The 24,977-nt window shown below is 38.5% G+C and overlaps 1 protein-coding gene across 2 annotated transcripts in view; it reads left to right on the forward strand.

Moving 5' to 3' along the window:
* The window catches only part of LOC150090971 (zinc finger CCCH domain-containing protein 10-like), a 1,521,236-nt gene that overhangs the window by 991,625 nt on the left and 504,634 nt on the right, over nt 1–24,977 (forward strand). For both annotated transcript variants that reach the window (XM_090373667.1, XM_090373676.1), the window contains exon 6: nt 1,992–2,158. In XM_090373667.1, coding sequence (XP_090229793.1) covers nt 1,992–2,158 — 167 coding nt within the window. The remainder of the gene's footprint in view (nt 1–1,991; nt 2,159–24,977) is intronic.

Below are 24,977 nucleotides of genomic sequence, written 5' to 3' on the forward strand. Positions count from 1 at the left end.
TTAATTATTAGTATGCTTTTTGAATGAATAAATCACACAAATTACTGAATCCGGGCTATTAAATCTGTGGTCTCTGTGAACAAGCAGATGTGTCTAATTTGTCAAAAATGAGATAAGTGCACTATAATAAAGTATTTATTATTTACTATTATGTGACATGCAGATATCTTCGTTATTGTAGTTTTAGCGTGAGTAAGTTTTTATTGTAGTTTTAGTGTTAGTGTAGTTTTAGCATATATTCGAATATATGCGTGTTTATATGAGAGTGTGAAGTTTATTTTTCCTCTCCTGCAAATTCGAGTTTTTGGACTTATTTGCTTATTTACTGAGACCACAGAAATATACATATACGACAAATACATACCATTGTGTATCACGGTTCTTCATTAATAATAATTCTGTGCGCGGACAAAGTAATTTTTTATTTTAATCTGAGATCACGAAACCTATCCAAATGTACAGTCACAACGCCCAAACGAGCATTTGTATGAAAGGAATTACCAATTTCATAACAGGCGGAGTTTGCGGTAGGCTACAGTAGACAACCACTTTACTTGCACATTGCGTATGCCATAAGCAATCATCCAATACAGTACGTACTATTCCTTCACTAGGCATAGTAAGCAATTTTACTCTCCGAGCAAACTGTAGTTGATATTACTCCAAACTTTCAAGTGCGGCGCTATAGAAAGTACAACATTTAACGAATGCTTATTTCAAATTGAGATACCAACAATTCTTCTTTTGTACAAGTTAAATCATAGTAGGCATTTGTTTTAAACTCTAGACGAACAATTTTTGAATTGCCCCCCCCCCTGAACAATCAAATTTCCCCCATGTGGGGCGTGGGACCCACGTTGGGAAACACCGGGTTAATGCATTTTCCAAGTGCACTTGTCTGTCCATAGGAGTTACTGCTAAATAAATCAAGCCTCTATCGAGTGGTGTTCTTTTGTTAAACGTTTCTTAAGTAAAGTATATATACTGGTGTGCAAAACTTAAGGACCAACACTATTTCTAAAGATTACAACCACAAAATCTTTACTGATGAGAGTAGATTCAGTCTCAGCAGCGATTCTGGATGCCAGCTAATCTGGCGAGAGGTTGGCACACGGTATCACCAGGCAAACATCACTGAAAGGGATCGATATGGCGGTCGAGGTGTTCTCGTCTGGGCAGGCGTTATCTTCGATGGACGTTCACAACTCCCGATACTGCAAGGCGGTACTGTAACCGGCGCGCTCTACTGTACTGAGGTAATCCTTCCCCATGTGCGTCTGTTCCGAGGTACCATTGGTCCCGAGTTCGTGTTTATGGGTGATAACGCCACACCCCATCGCACTGCAGCTACTGATATGCTTTTGGAAAGTGAGGCGATTGTTCGTATGGATTGGCCTGCCCGTTCCTCTCCCAATCTAAATCCCATCGAATACATATGGGACGCTCTGGAGAGAGGCCTAGAGGCACGTCCACACCCACCAGAAAATGTTCACCAGCTGAAGATGGCGCTGGCAGAGGAATAGACGATATGACCGCAAGAACTAATCAACAACATTGTTCTAAGTATGGATAGGCGGTGCAAAGCCTGCATCGACATTAGGGATGGCCATATCTCCTACTGAGGATCACCTCTTCCCTTTGTTCCATCTTTGGCAGTGATGCATCTGTATCATGGCAAGCTAGTGCTATGTTGCCATTTTTCAATAAAGTTCCTCTGTACCGTTTTATTTCCGTTGTTGTTTCCTTCATCATTTTTGTACCTCACGAAGTTCCTTTGGTATGCTTTTCCATATCCAGGCTACTCCTATGAGAAGCTACAGGTGAAAACCGGACTGTCCTTAAATTTTGCGCACCAGTGTATATAGAAGATATTGATGATCAAACGAGCCTGAAATGCAACGCATTAACTCCCGTAATTAACTTTGTAAACAGCTTAGTTTAGTGTATTAGTTTTCATAAATAAATCATCAGGGACAATCATTGTTTTGCAGCTCCTCCTGGCGGTGTTAGACAGAACGACTGGATAGAAGAAGGACCTCCAGTGCCGAATGGATCCCGTGCCAGTCACTCCATGAAGCGTTCCCAGCCAAGACGCCACCACTCGGTGGCCGGGGAGCACATACCCCAAGAACCACCGCGACCCGCTATGGACTTAGAGGTAATGAAAGTTTTGTTTAGCATAACCATCAAAGTTGTGTTTGATTGGACTAGGATATTGTGTCTGATATGCTCTGTTTACATATGTATGTGCTTAAAAGAATTATTACACCCTGATTTTAAAATATATTTGTAGAACTCATTTAGAACAGATTAAGAAAAACTACTTCTATATCGAAACCAACATTTTTATTGCAAAGTTAATCTTGAATTAAGAATTCTATCAAAAAAGTAGACTTAAATACCTAAAGGATGTAAAATATCTGGAAGAGGCAAAACAGTTTGAAGAGCAAATAGGTGAGTGTGTGTGCCGATTACAGATATAATAAATCCAGTTTAATTTATCACGTTTCCTGTCTAAAACGTTCAAATTTTGGTGATTCATTTTGTTGTTCATAAGAAGCTTTAATTAATTTTGAATAAAATGCAGTGCACAGTTAGCACAGTGGTTGAAACCACCATCCATGTACACGGTGGAAAAGGTCTACGTTCGAATTCTGCCTTGAGGGAAAGAACTTTTATCGGCTTTTTCACAATGTGTCCAGGTTAGTCGGCGAACAGCTCATAGTTTTTTTATCCCTCAATAGGATTTATCCGTGAAAAGGTCTTTTGTCCATCAAACAGGAATTACGAATTCTTAATTCCTGTATTACGCTATAATAGGTGGAACAGGACCAGGGTATGTCTGCCAGGGGCAAAAGTTGATGACGTTGTAAAGCAGATATCATCTTTTAAGGGCACAAAAGGTGCTATTGTTATACACGTTGGAACTAATGACATTAAGAGTAAGAGATCTGCAGATTTACTCAAGTACAGATCAATTTGGAAAAAAGTCGCGTTAGGGTTGAATGTGAAAGTGTCTGCAATTCTGCCCAGACACGATAGGAGGGAGTATATGATGAGAGCCTCGTCAATCAATTCGGCCCTGGAGAGATTGTGCAAGGCTCAAGGGATAGAATTTTTTTCAGCGTGATCTGTGCTTGTTTAAATAGAAAGAGTGCAAGAATATTTGCTGATGCTATCGAGGCAAAGTTAGGTGAGTTGGAAAACTACTAGCTTGGGGGAACACACACAGACTAAAACGTTAACAGTGGCCGCAGGCAGGCAGAGGCAAAAGTGATTCTTGCTCTGCTTATATTAGAATGAGCAGCAGCCTGGAAAGCAAAGCAATGGAGATTTCCAGAACTTCTGGAAGTCATAGTGGAACAAATAAATACATGGGCTGAGTTAGGGTAACTAAGAGTAAAAAAAGGTGCATGTATACTTGCACGTACACCAATGCTAGGAGTATAGTTAATAAATGTGATGAGCTTGAAGTTGCTAGTCAAGATACCAAAGACTGATATTGTTGGGATATCAGAGACGTGGTGTCACGCAGACATAAGCAGTGCAGAAGTGGAATGTTGGGAGTACAATGTGTACAGAAATAATACACAGGACAGGAAGGGAGGAGTTGTTATGCTGTTAGTTAAGAAACACACAAAATCTAAGGATGTGCATCCAGTTGATGTTGGTGGACAATGTAGAGTCTGTTTGGTGTAACTGTGGGGGGGATTTTTAACGATGATATTCCTTACTTTTTATTTTATTCTTTCTTATTATTATTTTAGACCTTTGTTTTTTTTTTTTTTATCTATCCCTTTTTATATATATCTATTTATTAATTTATACACAATATATATATTCATCCCTCTCCTTGGAACCTTCATTAGGCCGATGCTTAAGAAATTTATTTGATTTTCTTTTCTTGAAGCAAGGGGGGGGTCCTCAATTTCCTTCCAAGGCCCACATGCTACCTGCTGCATGATATATATTATCCATTAATTTTATCAGAAGATCCAAGTTGGAGGAAATACTAATTTTCTCTTATTTGTGTTATTAGCTCCCCGTGCTAGAATAGTTCCCGTGACTTACAATTAATGCTTGGTGTCAATATCACACATAAAGCTCATGATAAAACAACAAACTAGATTTATTTACCATTTGTACAATTATTTACACACACTTTATAATTCATAATATCGAAATTTTACAACAATCAACTATTACTACACATGTTATGATGTCTACACTCATCTTTGTTCTTCTAACCATAATTGTAACTTCCTCATCTACTATTCAGAATGCTAATAACTAACCAATACAATCATTTGAGGTTAACACAATCATTTGAGCCTTTTCAGGCTTAACAACTTTCCTTGTTCTCAGACACTTCTAATCACAGATGAGTAACACACACTTTCTTTCTCTCTTTCTCCCAAGTTATTGACTCTACTTCCTATCACTTACAATATATTCTGTTCCCCTGGTCTCAGTTCTTTACAAAATGTCCTGTCCATTACTTTGTCTTTCGTTTATTTATTTCTAACACCGTTTCCGTTAATAATTATTCTACATAAACTTACTTGCTTTCCTTTTCTACCCCCTGGATGAGTTTTTCGATCCTTTAGGCCTTCCTGCGATTTCTTCCCTGATCAGCTGGGCTTACGGCTCTTTTCTGTCTCCACGTTGACTTTCCCACACTCAGGACTTCCTCCAGGTCATTCTGCCTTTCGCTATTATCTGCACCCACTAAACTATCATGATCTAACTTTCCGTACGCGTTTCCCCGCACTCCAAAATATCTTTCCGCCACTCTTTCGCACCTCCGGGATTCTCCTCCGGATCTTTCCCTTCCAGGCTTCGGGACTCTGACTCTCGGGCTCTGCTCTGTCTTCTTTTTTTGCGTCCAAGTTTTGTGTCCCACTCTCCCTTATTTTCCCTCCAATCATATTTTTCTCTCTCTCTTCATCTTGAATTTCATTCGCTTAATTTTCTTTTCTCCTCGCCTGGACCCGCGTCTGATAGGTACAACTCCTTTCTTTGTATTCACAACATCCGGGCTCTAACCAATCTCTAGAAATTATCCTGGGATGACCATTTCACTTACCTCTTCTGTCACGCTTCCTTACAAGACATCGCCTGTGAAATCATTGAGTGCTTCTCATGTCGGCCTGTTTGTACTTTGTTTACATCTCGAGTCTGTTTACTGATCTGGGTTTGTTTACTGATCTGGGTCTTCCTTTTGGATGGAGATGGAACCACTTTAGGGGTGTGGGCGTTCTTTTGTCCCCCTGCTATCTTCTGTTGGCCCAGCCCTTGTTTCTCTGTAGGCACGAACTGCATCAACTGGCCTACCCATTGTGTTTACCGTTTGGTAAGCGCCCCTCCTGCTGGTAAGCTAATCTCTCAGTTTACAGTAAGTAAACAGCACAAACAATTCTATTGAGAGCTAGACTGCGTTTAACTTACATTATTATTAAAATTTGATAATTTATAATTCAAAAAAATTAAGTGTAAGAATAGTTCTTACATAACATAAGCACTGGGAAAGGAAAAATGAGAGTAGGTGTGTGTTATAGGATTAATGAATCTGATAAGTATAATGAGCAGTTGTGCAGAGAAATAGAGTGGGCCAGTAAATCAGAATGTCTTATAATGGGGGATTTTAACTTTCCAGATATTGACTGGAACTTGTGGATTGGTCACTCGCACACTAGCAAGACTTTTGTTGATTTATTGGATGACTGTTTTCTACAGCAACATGCTCGAGAAGCAACCAGAGGGAGTAATACTCTTGATCTGATTATCAGCAGTGATTGTTCATGCATTAAAAATTTGCAGATAAAGGAACCACTGGGTGACAGTGATCACAATGTACTGATTTGGGAATTACTTAAGGATGTAACTACCATCAAGGCTAAAGGGAAGGGCTTTTGCTTTCGTAAAGGTGACTACAGGAGTCTCAGACTACACAGTTTTTAAATTCTGTACCGTGGGATCAAGTGATGATATTACCAACGTTCAATTCTAAATATCCTCCAAAATTAAGTCTTCAGGGACCTAATTTTGGAGGCTACTAGGCTTTTCATTCCAACTAAGAAATACTGTCCAAGGTTTAGGCTAAATGGATGTCAGATGAACTAATGAGATTCGTGGCAGAGAAGAAAAATGTATGGGATGCATATAAAGTATCAGGTGACACAGAAGCCTATGGCATATCTAAACTAGTCTGTAATCAAGTCACCAAGGAGGTTAGGCAGGCGAAGGCAGATTACGAGAAAACCTTGGCAAAGGATGCAAAGAAAAACAGCAAAGAGTTTTTTACTTATGTAAACTCTAGAAGGAAAGGGTTGAATCAGATTGGACCACTTAACATAAATGGGTTGACTATTGATGATCATGCTCAGGTAGCTGATAAACTGAATGAGTATTTTGCTTCTACATTCACACTTGAGGAGTTATTCAATGAGGGGAGTGCCAGAAGTTTATCAAACTCTAACAGGGATCTAAGTTATTTTGTAATAACTGAGAGCAAAGTCGAAGAGAAATTGTTGAAGTTAAACATAAAAAAGGCATTGGGGTGGATGGGGTCTATCCAGTTATATTAAAGGAAGCAGCAAAGAAAGTAAGCAAACCCTTAGCTATAATTATGAGAGCTTCCTTGGATTCAGTGGAGGTCCCCATGGACTGGAGGTGTGCAAATGTATCACCAATTCACAAAGGGGGTTCAAAAGGTGACACAGGTAACTATAGACCTGTTAGTTTAACTTGTGTTCCGGGGAAAATAATGGAATCACTGATTAAAGAAGCATTGCAAGATCATCTAGCCAAGACTGCAGTAATAGTTAGGACACAGCATGGGTTTGTTAAACGGAGGTCTTGTCAGACCAATTTGATTGGACACTATGATGTGGTCACAAAGGAACTGAATGTCAAAAATAATTTCGATATCATATACTTGGATTTCAGGAAAGCTTTTGATACTGTTGCATATGGATGACTGCTGTACAAATTGGAGAGGCATGACATTAAGGATAAATTTCTACAATGGATAAAGTGGGAGACGACAGAGAGTGGTAATCAATGGACACTGCTTTTCGTGGACAAATGTTATTAGTGGAGTTCCCCAGGGTTCAGTGTTGGGCCCATTGTTGTTTTGTATATTTATCAATGATATTGATGAAGACATATCAGGTTTAATGTCCAAGTTTGCAGATGATACAAAGGTTGGCAGGGTTGTTAACGACAGTAAAGACAGTATGCTACTCCAACTGGATCTAGATAAGTTGGGCAAATGGGCTGAAAAGTGACAACTGAAGTTTAACACTGACAAATGCAAAGTACTGCATGTGGATAGCAATAACCGAAGAGAAACGTACCAACTGTGTGGTACTACACCCAGGGAAGTTGGAAAGTGAAAAAGACCTGGGGGTAATTGTGCAATCAAATATGAAGTTCGTTGAGCAGTGCAGAGGGGCTGCCAGGGCAGATCATGGAGTATTGTCAATGATATATAGGAATCTTGCTAGCAGGAACAGGGAGGTGATTATTCGTTTATACAAGGTAATGGTCAGGCTGCAGCTAGAGTACTGTGTACAGGTCTGGAGACTTCATTTTAGGAACGGATGTAGAGTTGCTAGAACGAGTACAAAGAAGGGCAACAAGATCGGTGAGGGGAACAAAGGGCTGCTCTTACCAAGAAAGGCTTAAGTTCTGAATTGTAGCGCCTGGAGAGTAGGCATCTGCGAGGTGATCTGATTGATCATCTCGCAGGTGCCAGGTGATCTGAATGCTGATGGGATTTTTCCTCTTGCCCAGATTAAGAACTTGAGAGGGCACAAATTCAAATTGAGGGAAGATAGTTGTAGGATAGATGTGCTGAAATTTGCGTTTAGCCAGTGGTGGAACAGACTTCCACCTTTTGTTGTAGAAGTTGATAGCCTAAATAAATTTAAGGCTGAGCTGTACAGGCATTTGGAACGAATGGAAGGGTGAAATTGGAGGGTTTTTTTATTATTATTTGGCTTCTGCTGCATAAGCTTGCTTTGTTGCATCGTTTGCCTCGGCTAATGCTAATGTTATACATTGTCTATAAATTGTGTCTGTTCTGCGATCGATATTACTGTTTTCCAGAGGAAAAGTCCGAGTTTTCGGGAGGGAAACCATGCTACCCTCGCCTGAGACCGACTGCCTCAACGAAAAAAAAAAAAAAAACATGAAAATTTCCCCGAGTCATCGATGAGATTCGAACCCTCATATGCACTGTGCCACCCGTAATAACCAATATTGAAAAATTACAGAAATTTTTGTGGATGTTTACGCCAGTGAATTACAAAATATTTCATTCGACGAATGGCTAGTAGTAAGTGGTTCTGTTTGGCTTATTTATTTCATTGATTAATATTTGATTTACTGCTCATTATAAACTGGTAACATTTGTAAAATCGTTACTGTTTGCATAACCTGCTCATAAAATTGCCTTTCCCACTTAAGGAGTTCGTTTAAACTGGATCTTTAAAAATGTCTTTACACAACTTTACTAATATCAACTATAATAAAAGTATATTTTTTCAAAAATTTTATATCATAGTTATATTAGTGGAGTACTGTTTAATAACTATTAGATGATGTTCCAGAAACCATTATACTTTAACAAAATCTCCGAGTTTATAACTAATTATACTAGGTTAATGAGCACTGACCAGATTTCTCAATGTTTTTTTTAGTATTCTTGAAAACTTTGGATCGCTTTTTCCTAATTCACCACAGGGCACTGTCCATATGTGACCCTTTACTTTGACTGGAGGTAAATGACCACACGATACTTGACACCTTGTACTTCTTGTCTAAACTGTGAATTCCTTCGAAGAAACCACGTTTCAGCGATTTATCAGGTGGTTTTAAAAGCATCGTCCATTTGTCCCTCCCATCTCTTGGAAATGTTCGTAAAGATAAAAGAGTAACGCAATACTGATAGCCTGTGTTGTAGACCTGACCCTGAGCTGTTTTCCCTTCACGCGCTATAATTCGTTATTCACATCACGCTCTTGGTACTCAGTACTAATATTTCGATCACGATGTCTGCCTTCCTTACACGTTGTGAACCTGCCACAAATGACAAATGAAAGATCGCCTCTATACATTTGAAACATAAAATGTGGCCAATGAAGATAGCCCTTACTCGTAAAACCTGCTAATGCATGTACGAAGTGTACACTCCCAAACAAATTGACGGTAACCTTCTGATTAAGTTTAGTGTGCATCCCCTTTCCCCACTAAATCAACGCGGATTGAGTGTTTGTGGGAGGAGTAATAAGATGAGCGTTATCTTTTTTTTTCCTTATATAAATTTACTTTGTTTTACAGTCCCTGGACAGCTTTAGGCGAGCATAGCATAAATTTGCATATCTGATATTTACTAAGCCTAACTACTGTAAATATTAATGAAATAATAAAATTTGCAGTTAAAAATTCGTAAATCTGATTTATGAATTTTTCAGTGAAATTTAATTATTTCATTTCTTGATATTATGTATTATTTATTTTTTTATATATTTTTTAAATTAATAATAATTATTATTATAGTATTTAATTTATCACATTATTTCTTACGAAAATGCACTTCAAATACCTGTCTATAGATGGCGCCACAATATTCCAGTAGTTGTTGCACTTCTCAACTTGTATTGTTGGATTGTGAAATGGGTTTATTGGTGAAAGTAGAGCTAATAACGTAATTGTACAAAATCACAGGAATAATTAGTATTTATTATTATTATTTTGTAAAAAAATATGGGTGATGAAATAATAAATAAATACATGAAATACAATAAATACATATCGAAATACATGATTATATTACATTGCTACTGATAACACAAAGTAACAAATTTTCAAAAAGGTTCATTTTATCTGCATTTTTTATCTCCACGTTTTTTTAAGACTGTGTTTGCTGATTCAGAACATGATTTTGGTTTTTACGTAGAATCAATGGCTTGCACAGAAATAAAAGAAAAGGAAATATTCAGTAATACTAATCAAAAAGAAAAAAAACAACTTAAAAATATATTTGAACATCTTTGTCTTTTGTGGTAAGTGTAATCATCCTGAAACAAGAACCAAATATAACTGCCCGTTCATTGCTTCATCCCAACTGCCTTGTTACCTCTTCTCCATTGACTTTTGGATTTCAGCAACAATTGAACACTCTTCTTTGTGTTGGTAGATGGCGCTTTATTCTCATCTATTTGTTTAAATCCCATTCTTTACACTAACATCGTCCGAAAAAAAATCCAGGCAAGAATACAAGTTGCGGGGTTTTATTGGCACTGTGTGATCCATTTTTCATAATCCTCAGTAAACCTTTCAACTACACTGCTCGACAAAATTAACAGAACACGTAAAAACTCGTGCAGCTTGTGCAGCTTGCAATGAAGCGGGACAAACATTGGTATGTGTACCATAGAATATCGATCAAATGAGGAGACAGCGGAAAACTTGGGAAAGGTATAAGGGACATTTATAGGGGTTAAATTAAGAATTTGCAAAAAGGTCACATTGCAGAATTCGATACAAGGTGCTCGAAAATATGGTCACATGATATCAGTACGGCGATTCTCCCCTACAACGGCTAAACAGGTTTGATGGTGGCGAACCATGCTCGAGCCTCCTTATAAGGATGTCTATAAGATTCCGTGACAAAAAATCCCATTCTTTCACCAGCGCAGACCTTAGCTCACCAAGTAACCGAGGAGTTGGCTGTCAGCATGCAATGCGACACCCAAAGGCATCCTACACATGTTCGATCGGATTTAAGTCTGCTGATAGTGCTGGCCACGGCAGTCGTTGGATACTTCAGTTTCACGATATTCCTTCACCACTTGAGCTCTGTTTGCAGTGTCGTGCATGAAAAGAAAATCTGGCGCAACCGCACCCCTAAAAAGTTGCAAATATGGTTTGAAGACCTGTTCTCGATACTTCTGTGTTGGAGGGATGGTACCGCATTACTCGTTACCTTCAATTGAAATAACGTCTAGAATATGTTTGTAGGCTAAAGCGGGACTGATCAGAGAACCGAACTGGGCTCCATTTGTCAGAACCCCAAGTCACACGTTCATAACATCAGTTTCGACGAGCTCTGCGGTGGTTTGGGGTTAATGGGATACAAACCAGTAGCTTCCGCGAGAAAGTCCACTTGAATTGAACGTTCTTAACACAGTCCGGTTGTAAATATTTCACCTGTGGCAGCATTAACCTCAAGAGACTTTTGATGACAGGACATCGTAGGGTTCTGTCTTGCAGTTAGAGACAGGCAGCTGTCTGTTCTAGTTGACGTAGCCCTCGCGCGACCCTGGCCAGCTCTTCTTGTAGCGGTTCCTGTCTCCTGAAACTGCTTCCATAATGCCGAGACGACACACACTGCATGACACATTAAGCTAACATGCCTCTCCTTCCTTCGACTGCCTGGCTTCAAGTCGTCCAACGGCCCAGCATCTCAAAGAATCATCTAATGATGATGACTTGTCGTCGTGAGTACTGGAGATGTGTCTGTCCTACTGAGCAAGCCAAATAATGGGTTGAAGGGATGTAGTCGCAACCTATTTTTATAGGCATGATTAATTTGCATAATGTGCTGCTCTGTAAGGTGGTAGATTGATTTATATTGGACACTCGGAATTTCATGCCAGGATACGTATATCAAATATTCGCCTTCGGTGACACTGTTCACAATAAAATAGTCATGAAAAACATTTTGTTCTGTTAATTTTATCGAGCAGTATAGTTCTTTCTAATTTTAACTCTTAATGTTACCAAGAAAGCCATTCACTACGAGGCGAAGCGACTGCCAGGCATTTCACTTGGCATCAATCATTTTTTCTTCCGGTTCTTATGAAGCCAACTTCAGCTTAAATGATGCCTTTCATTTTTTCATCGGACACTTTTGGAAAAATGGACTCTATGTGCTTGAAGGTGTTTATTATTATTATGTATTAGCCATATGGTGCAAGGAAGCCTGAGGCTTATGCTGCACCAGCAAAAAAAAAATTCTGAATTACCTCGAGAGAGAGAGAGAGAGAGAGAGAGAGAGAGAAGTAGAAGGGAATCACCAAGAAAGAGAAGAATGATGATATCCAGTGTTACCTTGAAAAACCAATGCTTTAATAGTTTGAGCATTTCTAGTTTGATGTACAATGGTAAAACAACTCTGTTTCATGGAATCCTGAAACTGATGACGATATTCTGTGCAGTAAACTGCAAGTCAATTGTGGCAGACTATTCTCTTCTGTAGCGCTGATCTACTGCCCTGCTGTCCCAGTGGCAACAAAAAGCAAGTGAACTTAATCAAACCTTGCAAACCCAGAAGGATCCCAGCATCTTGAAGTCTCTAACGATGTCCCATTTATGCTGGGCATACCTGATGTTCATAATCTCGTATGTTTTACATGTACACAATACAGAGTACACAATAGGAGTCGATGAGTATATATTCCCATTGCGAATCAACACAGCCTCAAACTTTTACTTGAACTATGAATTGACTCCACTCTTCTGGATTGTGACTAATACTAATTTCTTCACAAAGATCATTCAAATCAAAACAGGGGTTTTACAACAGGATTAAAACGTGCATAAGTGACATCTCTCTTTCTGTGTTGTATTCATCACACAAAATACATATAAATAAAAGTAAAATATGAACATTTTTGTTACATAGTATAATGCATGAAGAATGTCCTTGTGGTAGTACAGTGGTTATTATCACTATCTTCCAACACCAATTGGGAAACCTCAATTCGAATCCCGTCCACAGGATCGTACAAAAGGGAGCTCCACTGGATGCAACGCACCCAGGCCCCCGAAACAGAATAGCGGCTACAAAACGATTTATAAATGGTTAAAATTGTCATAACATAAGAAAACAGGGGCCCCAAAACCAACCTCGCACCGAGGCCCCCAGTTATCATTATGTGGTCCTTCCTTGTGAACGACGTAAGGAATTTTTATGGACTTTTTTAACAAGGTAGTTCGGTTAATCAATCTCAGACAAGGGTTGCAGAGTTTGAACTCTAAGGAACTGGAGTTTCTCTTCCGGCAAACAAAAAACCAACAGAAGAATACACCGAAATACAGATACAATGTACTGACGCCTGAAAGCCTTAATTGCGTTGGAGCTTAACGCTCATCTAAACTAACTTCATTAATGCGTGAAATTTTTAAACACCAAGATAGTTTAAAAGCATGCGCAGTGTTGGGCAGCTTCCTTTTAATTAAATGAAGTGAGTTATCTTAGTGTAGTCTGCATCAGGACAAATGATCCAAAAAAAAAAACCCATTTTATTTTATATTTCGCGAAGTTCAGTTGAATAAAAAACAATTTAAAAGGATCTGAAAAATTTAAGCTTCCGACTATTATGATCTACCGGGAACAGGGATGCCAAATACTCGTGGAATACAATTAAAACAAACTCATTATTCTTGAAACCTGCTGTCATGCTCCAACTTAATAATTATGAAAATGAGTTTCAGAAATGCTGTCACGCTACTCCATCTTTTACTTTTGCCGTGCGCACTCAATACCCATCATCCAGAGTAAAAGCTTACGATGCACCTGTTATACCACCCCCGCTTATGACTGTTACGTAATCCATTCGCGAGCTACCACTTATGAGGTATGCCTGCAGATGGCTTTTTGAACCCGTCACCATAAACCAGACCGTGCAGGCAACTGCATGAGGTGGAAAGCGGACGTGACTGGGTGCCACGAGCGAATTTTATTATATCTACCTGTACCATGTGTCAGGCGCCTCTGGCTCAATGATTGACGTAGCGGACAGCCACGGAATACACGGTAACGTGTTTAGACTCCACAATACTCCCAGTAAATACAAGACAGACTTCAGCTGTCAATTGAATTGTAGGCAGAAGTATATGTCGAGAAACTCACCAGGTAGAGTTGAGTGCAGTTTTTGTTGCTATCTATATATTGATGGCATTTACCGTGGTCTCTCTTATCTAAACAAACTGGATCCAACTGAGAACGCTAGTTAATGAAATATCTTACTTTTAATAATGAAGTATAGTTAGAAGCTCATAATACGTATAAAAAGAAGTATAAATGGAACATAATGCATGAATCCAGCACCTTCGGTGCTTTTTGTTAAAGTCTGGTTGGCCTATTTCCTCTCTGATCTTGTACAGTCGACTACTCTTGGAGAAATATTCAGTTAAAATGAAATAATTGATTTTTTTAATGTTTGATTTTTCAGGGTTCTATGTATGTACATGACATTACGATGTATGTGACAACTGGAGCTGTTCTTTTGCTCTCTAGTTCATTTAGTGTCCTGGGTTCATTCAAGATGAAACAGATATTTTATATTACTTTGAAAGGCACGTGTTTCAGAAAAATATTTTGATAGTTTAGTTCAATATCCTGAATTGCATATGTGTGGAGAAAAAAGCCAAGATGTCACTTATCTTATTTGGAAAGCAATTTTCTTCGTAGTAAGTCAGATCCACCAATCAGCAATCGATCCGCAGACTTTTCAAACCTTGATATATCCACCATACAAAAGTAACAGTCGTTTGATGATTTGTGGGTACCATATTCGAGATATAGTAAAAAATATCTGCCACAAAAAAATAAAATAAAATAAAATAAATAAAAATGAATCCTCTTTAATGATTTCAGCAACAATTGAACACTCTTCTTTGTGTTGGTAGATGGCGCTTTATTCTCACCTATTTGTTTAAATTCCATATGAACATGTGCCCCATTTAAAGTACAAAAATAAAAATAATTCACTAATAGAACCTCTGGGGTTGATACTAATTTGGGAGAAAAATAAAAATATATACATCTTTTCGTTGCAATTATACAGTATTGCTCTGAATAGGAAAACCCTGTGTTGAAATCCAGCTGAAGGGCATTTATTTATTTTTTTTTTATTATGTAAACTCCAAACACGAGAGGTATTAGAACCTGTAGTACTTAGTACCGTGCTTGGGTTGGAGGTTGAGAAGACGAAAGAAGATATTTGTTGACATTGGACTTGAACTTCTGTAGATTGTAATTTTCAGGAAATACGTACGAAGGAAGATTGTTTCAGAAAACGGAAGTTGAATGAATAAATGAGGAAGATGAAAAGTTCTTTCTGAGAGTTTGAAGTTGGACAGTAAATGGATGTTGGCTGGTGGCTGAATGTGTTCGAACTGTTTTGAAAGAGAGAGCGGGAATTATAGAAGCCAATTCAGAAGAACAGTGCCCATGGAAGTATCTGTAGAAGAGGCATGCAGCAGAAACAGTACGTCCATGAGACAGCGAGTGGAGAGACTCTGTTAGAGACGAATCATTAATTAACCTAACTGCCCCCTTCTGAATGGAATCAAGAAGCCTGAGAGAGGTTTTGGGGGCACCACCCCAGATGTGGGAACAATATTCCATGGCAGGGCGGATTTGCGATTTATACAGAGTGAGCAGCTGTTTGGAAGAAAAGTAGCGCCGAGAGCGAAAGAGAAAACCAAGTTTTTTAGATGCAGAGGAAGCAATGTTTGTAATGTGCTTGTGCCAAGAGAGATTAGAAGTCAGGGTAATCCCCAAAAGAGATATATCATTTTGACAAGAAATCGGAGTGTCACTAAAGATAAGCATAGGAGCAGAAGAATCCTTTTCGCGAGATATAAGACAAGACTGAGTTTTAGAAGGGTTGAAATCAACTAAATTGTCTTTGCCTCACTGGATAATTACCTGAAGATCTGAATTTAAGGAATTGGTAGCAGATTTTCGAGAAGTTGAAGCTGATTGAGCAGGGCAAGATTTCTCAGAATGTAATGTGCTATCATCGGCAAAACTATGGATAGGATTTCCAGTCAATAGAAGAAGGTCATTAATATACAAGAGGAAAAGAGTGGGGGAAAAAACTGAACCTTGGGAGACACCGGCATTAGTGGAGAAGTTAGAAGACAGAGAGCCATATACCATGATCCTCAGTGAGCGATCAGAGAGATAACTGGATAACCAATTACAAAAAACAGTTGGCAAACCATAAGATGGAAGCTGTTTAGAAGACCTTTATGCCAAACACGATCGAAAGCCTTTGAGATGTCAAGAGCAACTACTTGTGTTTCACCGAACCTTTCCATTGAATTAGTCTACAAATGGGTAACATAAGTCAGAATATCACCAGTGGATCGACACTGACGGAATCCATACTGGCGATCGTTGATCAGACGGAAGGTTTCTAGGTAGTTTAAGAGTTTGCGGTTAATTTATTTCTCCATTACTTTAGGAAGAGTAGAAGTAATTGCAATGGGACGATAATTGGATGGGAGGGATTTGTCACCCTTTTTTAGGAACTGGCTGGATATGAGCAACTTTCCAAGCAGAAGGAAAAACACCTTTGGAATAAGAAAGTGAAAAAGGCGGCAAAGAATAGGAGTGAGTTCAGGAGCACAGGTTTTGAGAACAAGTGGAGAAATACCATCGGGACCTGGAGCTTTCTTAGCATCAAGGTTCGTCAAAATCCTTCTGACATCCTTTTGACGGAAAACCACAGGAGGCATTGAACGGAGCGTGTTGGGAATGGTGGGAGGTGTTTTACCAAGATCATTAATACATGAGTTGGAAATAAAATGGGATGCTAGCAGGTCAGTTTTGTCCTTGGCTGAAGTGACAACAGAACCATCTGGTTTGGACACAGGTGGGAGCAGAGATGGGCAAAAATTGCGGGCAATAGCTTTGGCAAGAGACCAGAATGCTCGGCTACCATTAGGGCAAGAAGCAAGTTTTCTACTCTTAGCCTGTTCAAACTATAGTTTGGACTGATTAATAACTGCTTTACAATTGTTGCGAGCTTTGGTGTAGGCAGAAAATGAAACTGAAGAATTAGAAACAAGCTAATTACGATATGCAACGTTCTTCTCTTGAACAGCCTTAGCATATTTATTGGAAAACCAAGGTTTAGATAAAGGGCGAGATTTTAAAGTGGAGTGTGGGATAAAGGATTCCATTCCCGCAAAAATAATTTCACTGACACGATCTGAGCAAACGTTGACATCAGAAGTTTGGAAACAGTAAACCGACCAAGGAAAAGAAGAAAATAAATCTCGCAGGTCATCCCATTTTGCATTCCTTGTAATGCCAAACCACACGAGGTTGGGGATAGCCATGAGATAAAGGCTCCATTGGAGAAGAAACAGTCACCAAGTTGTGATCTGAAGTGCCTAAAGGACCTCTCACTTCGATCGCGTACTTAGACGGGTTTTGTGAGAAAAAGATCAAGCGTGTCGGTTGTATGATTAGGATTGTCCGGTATTCTTGTAAGTAAATGAACAATCTGTGCAAGGTCATTAGTAATTCCAAAAGCCTCAGCATCTCGACCAGCTGGGTCGGTGAGACTAGAAAACGGAAGCCAGCTGGAGTTGTGAACATTAAAATCACCAAGGAAAATTACCTGACTGTTAGGAAAGTTGGACTGCAGAAAGTCAAATTGCATAGAGAGGAAGTCAAAGAGCTCCAAGTGATTAGTGGAGTTTGGAGAATGGTAGAGACAACAGATGAATTTGACACAATGAGGTAGAGAGATTTTAAGCCAGAGAAGATCAAAGAGAGGAGATTCCAAATTGCCAAGTCTCTGACAGGGAATATCAGAACGGACATATGCACAAGTACCACCTTTGAGGCGAAAGGAATCATACAGCAAATAATTTGGACATCTGAGATGAGCAGTAGTTGAATCAACTGATAACTGAGATTCAGTCAGAAAAAGTACATGGGGTTTGGAAGACTGCAAGTGGAAATGGACATCTTTGAGATTAGAATTGAAATCACGTATATTTGTGAAATGAATTAGGAAGTCCTTGGGAGGTTTATATCTTTCCGCAGATAAGCTTGCTCTATTATTTTGACAATTCATGGTGTATTCAATAGTAAGAAAAAGTGGGTGGGACGTGCTGTATGAAGTAATGAAATTTTTGGATATGGCAAGAATATACCCAGATCCTTGACATAACGTGGCCTCGACAATGCTCCCCGCATACACACTACTCGCACTCCCTCCAGTAACTATATGGCGGAGTAGAGGTAGCAAGATTATACACTACCTGATCCGGAAGCCTCTTAGGGAGTGACCAATAGTTTCGGTCCGGTGTACTAACTAGCGGCCGGCCTGCGAACACCGTTTTAGAGCTGTATCCTCGAAATGTAAGGAATATTGGATCTCGCCACGACGTTCATCATAACCTCAAAAGTCATCAATCATATTGCATGATGGAAGAGATGGGGAAGGGTTGACTGGAACTTAGCTCTAGAGACTAAACATGGGTTCCACCACTTCAAGCCTCCAATAAGCAAAGTGGTGGTATTGCACCGGTTGATGAGAGTCATCTAGGAAAATTAGCTCACTGTTAGAAAAGTTGGACTGGAGAAAGTCAAGTTGCAAGTTTTGGAAGTTTTCCTTACCTTCAGTCATTCAGTGCTGAGTTAGTCAGTCTCGGGACATGAGGTTTTTTACATGGCACTCTGATTTTCTTTCTTAGGCGGCAAAGACAAATCAACCTTTAGAACGCACGCAACTTACGGACACCGTACGTCGATTCCTGATGGTCTAAGTTATATTTGCGCTAATCAAAATCAACCAACCGTGCCTTAGAGACCGAATCCAGAATCATCTAACAGTAATAAAGAAGGAGAGCATGTTTTCCTTGAATTGCTGCCAATCCCATTTTGACAGTCGTAAAACAGTGCTATCCTAGCTAGAGTGGGTCGATGACGCAGTAAATTGCAGCTAGAATCAAGAATGAACTCCACTAAGTGGCAGAAACGGCTTTCCCTTTACCTTTATGGGTGTATTGAGTTGCGTTTCGTTTTCTTTGTTGAAATTTTCTTTTCTCCTTTGAAACACGATGTTCACTTTCAAACCTGCAGTTGGCGTTGAAAGCGGTAATCCCTGATAAATCAGGAAGATCGCCCAATCAGATCCCACCTGCTTAACTTGAAAAATCCCCTTCGAACACCAGAAGTTTCCTTGCGCAGTTAGAGGGGTGGGGAATAACCTAGTGGATACCAGATGGCGCTCCTCGATACGGCTTACGACATTCTTTTGGCAAAATGACCGAGCCAATTTCTACTTCGATGTTTTCTTCTGTTACCTCCTTATCTTGCTGGATTCCTAATTATCTGATAGCACGAGCAACCACCTCACCAATTAGAGACCAGTAATCTCTTTTCACCCTTCTCGACTACACATTCGGAATAGTTGTAGGTTTGCTTTGACACACGAAACATAAAACTGCAAACGAATCAATACTGGGATCAGATGCGTTTTCGTTCAGCTGTAACCCCCCACATCCCCCTTGGGTGCATAGATAGAGCAAAGGCTTAAAAATACTAACGAGTGGAATACAGATAGTTTTTTTTTTTTTTTTTGTTTATGTTAGAGAAATATCACGAAAGGTATTGATCGATAAAAATTGCAGGTTCAACGCACCCATCAAAAAAAAAGAAATCCGTCAATAAAAAGTTAATTATTTTAAGTATGCACGTAAAAGAAATGGGAAAATTCGCATATAGTAACCTAAAATTATTTTTTTTTTGAATTTATGTCCAATAAACTTTTCATTTACATTTTAACCAAGCAAATGAAGTTCAGTTTCATTGATTATTGGAACACCTCATGTGCAATAGCATATTCCAGCATCCCTGGAATAATTTAAAACTTAGAGTATTTCGTTCTCGCTGGTAGCATAATGGTGTGTTCACCATCTTCTCCACCCCCACACCGGTTAGAAAAGGAATGGGATTGAATCCCATCAATGACGTGAAGAATTTTCATCGGCTTTTTTCACAGCTTAGTTGGTTTGTTTAAGTTACATCAGCTGCATCGATTTTCCTCCTGGAAACTCGGGTTTTTCAATCAACAAACAAACAACTCGACCGCAGAATACAGACAATTTAGAGACACAATACACTAAAGCCTCACAGCCTTAGATATTAAACATTAATCACAGATTACAAAACCGTTTAAAATTTAAAAGAGTAAAACGTGTTTAAGTTATAAAAATATGAATGTGTAAAACAAGCATAAAAAAACAGGATTTGTTTGGACAAATCCATTGATTATTGGTTTTTATTTAAATAAAACGCGTGTTATACACTGTCTTAACAACTTTGTTCTCCTCCATAAAAAACGTGTTCCTGCTGGTCGCAGTGTTTAATTTAATGAATTAAATTTTCTAAAATGATCTAAGACGTTGTGAAGTCAAAATTATGTGGTGCCTCACAAATTAGGCCAGAAAGGAGTTCGGATATGGAATCTTATAACTGGAGTCGACAATGAAAACGTTTTTAAAGAAAATTTAATTTAATTCAGAAATTAAATGAACTTAAAAGAACCATCCAAAAGGCTAGATTGGATGGTTTCGAACAGTATGGAAATGACTGAACCCATTGTCCCTTATTACTGAAGTTGCGAAGTATACAGAAACCAGACTGCCACACAATCTCCTTGATCAGTGTCTTGGAGAAAGATTATTGTAATAATTGAATCATGCTGTTTGCCTGATAGAATGGGAAAATGTAAAATCACTCTTAAATAAAGAACACAAAAGTTGTAAAATTTATTATGCAATTTACTTTATACTTTAATGTATAAAACAATGCAAGATAGTGCTAACCGAAATACGTTTCTAAAATCTTTGGAATTTTCTTCACGAAATCGTATCTTCTCTTGGGAAAAATACACCACAATCTCCAAGTTGATCTTTTCATGGCAGTCGTACTGGAATAATATGAGAGTCGCTGTTCTTAATTAAATGTAAATTGTGGTACTCGTGACACGGATTATTCATTCTGTGCACCATGGTATGTGCACAGTGGACTTTTATTCGTTGAGTGGAAGGATGTTATTTCGAATCCAACGGTAACATATTTGGAAGGTTTTTCTTCTTTTTTTTAACTCGGTACTGAGTTAGTTTGGCTCAGACCGTGGACTTGGAGTTTCATTCAAAGCAATGCGGTTTTAACTTTAACCAGAATCGCCGTCCTCCCCAACCGGGTGGAAAAGACCGAAGTTCGAGTCTCGTCGAACTCCGGTCTTTTCCACCAATTTTTATGGGGCTTTTTCACAACGTAGCTGAGTTTTGTGGTTTTTTCTCCGGGAAACTCGGATTTTTCGTCCATAAAGGAGAAAATCGACCAAGAGCTCAAATCAAACCCAACATATTTAAGAAATAAACTTTAATTAATGCGTTTTCTTTAATAACTCTGATAGTTATTACGCTCTAATTAAATTTCTTCGCTGTTGTGCAACACAGATAACTCTTTTCATGCACCTACTATTGCACTCTGCTCTATTTCATTCCACTTGTAGCCCAACTAAAGTAGCACTTTTCATTCTATTAACCACCGTCTTTTCTCCTCTTGCGTCCTTCTCGCTGGCAGGATCATCGAAAAAACAGACTTCAGTTGTTTCCCTTCAGTTGTTTCCTTCGATAAGAATTTTGACAGCTGAATGCAACTCCCTGATCCCCGACTTATATGAGGGCTCGTATTGGAAGAGAAAAACAATTGACATTGTCATCTTCGCGTGATAAAATTTAATTGAAAGGATAAGGATACTGAACACATTATCGAATAATGCCAATGCCCTAATGTTTTCATTTTGTCTTTAATTTTTCCTTTGAATGATTTTATTGCTTTTACAAAGTAATTTTACTGAATAAATTTCATTGTTAAATAAGGACTTCGTGTCCGGTTTAATTAACATTATCTACACCCCGGGACGAAACTTGTTCTGACACCTTAACATATAATATTCACCAACTGTGGAATATAACTTCAGTTATCTGATGTTGCATTAAATGCGTTTATCTGTCTACCATGTAAAACAAAATGAATGCTTGTGGAAGCATTAGTCAAGTATGGTTCAAAATATTCCACTCCTTTGATGTCATGCCGTAATGCTGTATTTGATGTCTTGTATTTTTGTTATTACTGTATATACATTACTAAATTAGTATTGTATAATAGTCAGGAACTGATCAACCGTGTTCGTGTGTAAGTGTCAAAGAAACTAAGGCTATGAGGCTTCAATATATGTTGACTGTAATTGCGTGTATTCTTAGATTGATTTTGCTTAAATGGATGTAAAATCCGCGTTTCCTGGCGGGAAAGCCATCCAATCCTTCCCGAGACCCACTAACTGAGCCATTTTGTTAAAAATGCCATTAAATATTATTCACCACATTAATTGGTCTGAACTCAAATCTCTTTCACCCTGAGTGGGAGGATGATGATAATCACTGTCGTCCTATACTGTGGCCCTCGTGAGTAGCACAGTTGGTAGAATCGCTGTCCTCCCCCACATCGGGAGGAAAAGACCTGAGTTCGAATCCCGTCAATGACGCGAGGAATTTTTATGGCCTTTTTCACAAACTCCGGTTTTAAGTTATTTTACGAGATATATATCCCATCTAACAAAACTACATTTTTCAGCAGGACTCAGCACTTTGCCACAAAGCAAAATTGGTAAGTTTTATGCTATTTAGATTTAATGAAGAGTTTGTCTTCTTGTCTCACAAGGCTCAAAACATACTTACACCAATATTTTCCATCGTTTTTCTCCCTTAAGGTGCAGTCATACCTCAGAAATTCTGACATTACAGTGTTGAACTGGCCCGGGAACATTTGAATCCTGTTGAAAATTGCTGGTTGGTACATAATGTCGTCTATAATTGCTCAGAAGAAGCCAACAAGTAAGATTCAGCTGCAGGAGAGCATTGTAAGGGTGTGGTACCACGAAATTGGGCAACCATATATCCAGAAGTTGATTAACTCTATGCCAGATCGTTGCAAGGCTGTAATTGCAGCTCGAGGAGGAACTACAAAATATTGACGACTTACGTGAACTTGTCATTTCAGTTTGTACACGTAAATGCAATAAAATGTGTTTGGTTGTCATGATTGCCATTTGCATGATTTCTCATTTTTCCATTAATTACGCATTTTACCCATTTTATCCTTTGGGAAGATATTTATGGCAATTAGGTATATCAGGTGGAGTCTTTTTTATTGGATTTCATTCACAGAGATATATATCCCATCTAACAAATGCATTTCGAACATTTCTGCAGCCCACAATGCAGCGCAAAACACATTATTTGCAAAATTCACAAGTGATGCAGTTTTTTTGTCTGCCACTGTATTCTCCACAATACGGGCTAAGTCGCTGATGTGCCTAAAACTCTACAAAAATCAACCAAGCAAACAATAACCACCGTGCCACCCTCGAGGGTGTGTAGTTTGAGTAAACTACATTGGAAGAATAGGATCAATGCCTTTATTTAATTCCCTTTTAACTCTTAATAGTGGTTACTCTTTTATGACTTAAGGATTCATTCATATAGATATTATTTTAATAATTCGTATATTAAATTTTTCCCCCATACTTTAGGAAATTGTTCGTAAATTTAGAATTTCTGGATTTTTATATTTAATCGGGTTTTCATCAGTTTTGAAAGTTGGCCTTATCTAAACAGATGTATTTTATTCTTAAAATTCTGTTTCTTCATTCATTGGCCATCATTAACTTAAGTCCTTTTTTTTTTTTTTCGAAATGTTTACGGTCAGCCCTTTGAGTCCACTTCCTTCCTTCTTCGATGAGCCATTTTCTCTTAACGCCACATTCTCCCATATCGTGGGTCTCACCCATCCCACTGTGACCTCTTCGGTCACGTTGATAACTTACATTTTATCAAACTTAAACGTCCAGCAAAATTACCAAGTTACAATAACACAAAAAATATATATTATTCTGCAGAATTCTACAAAATAAAGACAAAAAACAAAACAAAACAGTAATGTTATAAGAAATAAATGATTTACCTTCTATTCAGACATATTTTATGGACAAAAATCACCTAAATATATACAGATCTTTACTGGTTTCTTCCTGTTTGCGTTTTCAGTGACTGGTTGAGAAACCATCAGTAATGTCACTCTCTGGTCCCTTATTTTTTCCTCCATACTTTCCAAAATGTCTTCTGAATACCGTAGTCGGGTTTCATCATCCATTTCCGATGTCAGCTTATCCAAACCGTATGCGAATGTGTCATCTGATACGACTTTTAGAGCAGCTGACACGATTTTCGTGCTCTTTATTGAGCAGTATGGTGACAATGATGGCCGTTCTGAACACCTAATCCACACAACTAAAGTATTTCTGTGGCTTTTCTTTCATAGCACTTTATCTTCACTGTGCGATGTGATATGGCGTTCTCGGTCTCTGTAAATATGTATCACAAATCCAAGGGGACAAAATAAAAAATAAAAGAACGGCGTTCATAGGAGTTCTACGAAAGCAGGGGTCATAATTTAAACTAGCGAAATGACTGGTAAACTACCATTAGGGATTCTGCTTATAATATCTTCTGTTAATCCAGATTTTCACAAGTTTATTATTATATAAAGGATTATTTTATAGTAATTTGCTGTCTTGCTTAAATTAATGTATTAGTCCGCTCTTAATTATGAGTCAACCTCTGGTAACTGTATTCTGAGAGGCGGTGCGGGTGGGAATTAAACTAATGTGTGAAAATACCATGGTAACACCACATGAATTAAGAAATAAGGCAAGCTACAAGTTATTTTACGAGTACTCTTAAACCAGATCGAAAAATTCGCTTCCATTTATATGAGTCTATAAGTTAATGGATCTTGAAACTCGCGATATGATTTCTATATTATAGTGGGACAATTACTGGTAGGTTTGTTCGTTTTCCTGGTGAGAAATATTTCGATGTGTGTAATATGTCTGTAAATTGTGTGCGTTCTGTTGTCGATTTGCTGTTTCCTAGACGAAAAACCGACCAACTAACTCAGCCGTTGTAGTAGGAGACCATGCTACCCTCGCCTGAGACCGACTAACTCGGCCATGGAAAAGGCCCGTAAAAATTCCTCATGTCATCGATGCGACTTGAACTCAGGTCTTTTCCACTGATGT

This window comes from Mastigoproctus giganteus, chromosome 1, assembly GCF_048544385.1.
Source record: "Mastigoproctus giganteus isolate SK-2022 chromosome 1, ASM4854438v1, whole genome shotgun sequence".
In the NCBI taxonomy this organism is placed as follows: domain Eukaryota; kingdom Metazoa; phylum Arthropoda; class Arachnida; order Uropygi; family Thelyphonidae; genus Mastigoproctus; species Mastigoproctus giganteus.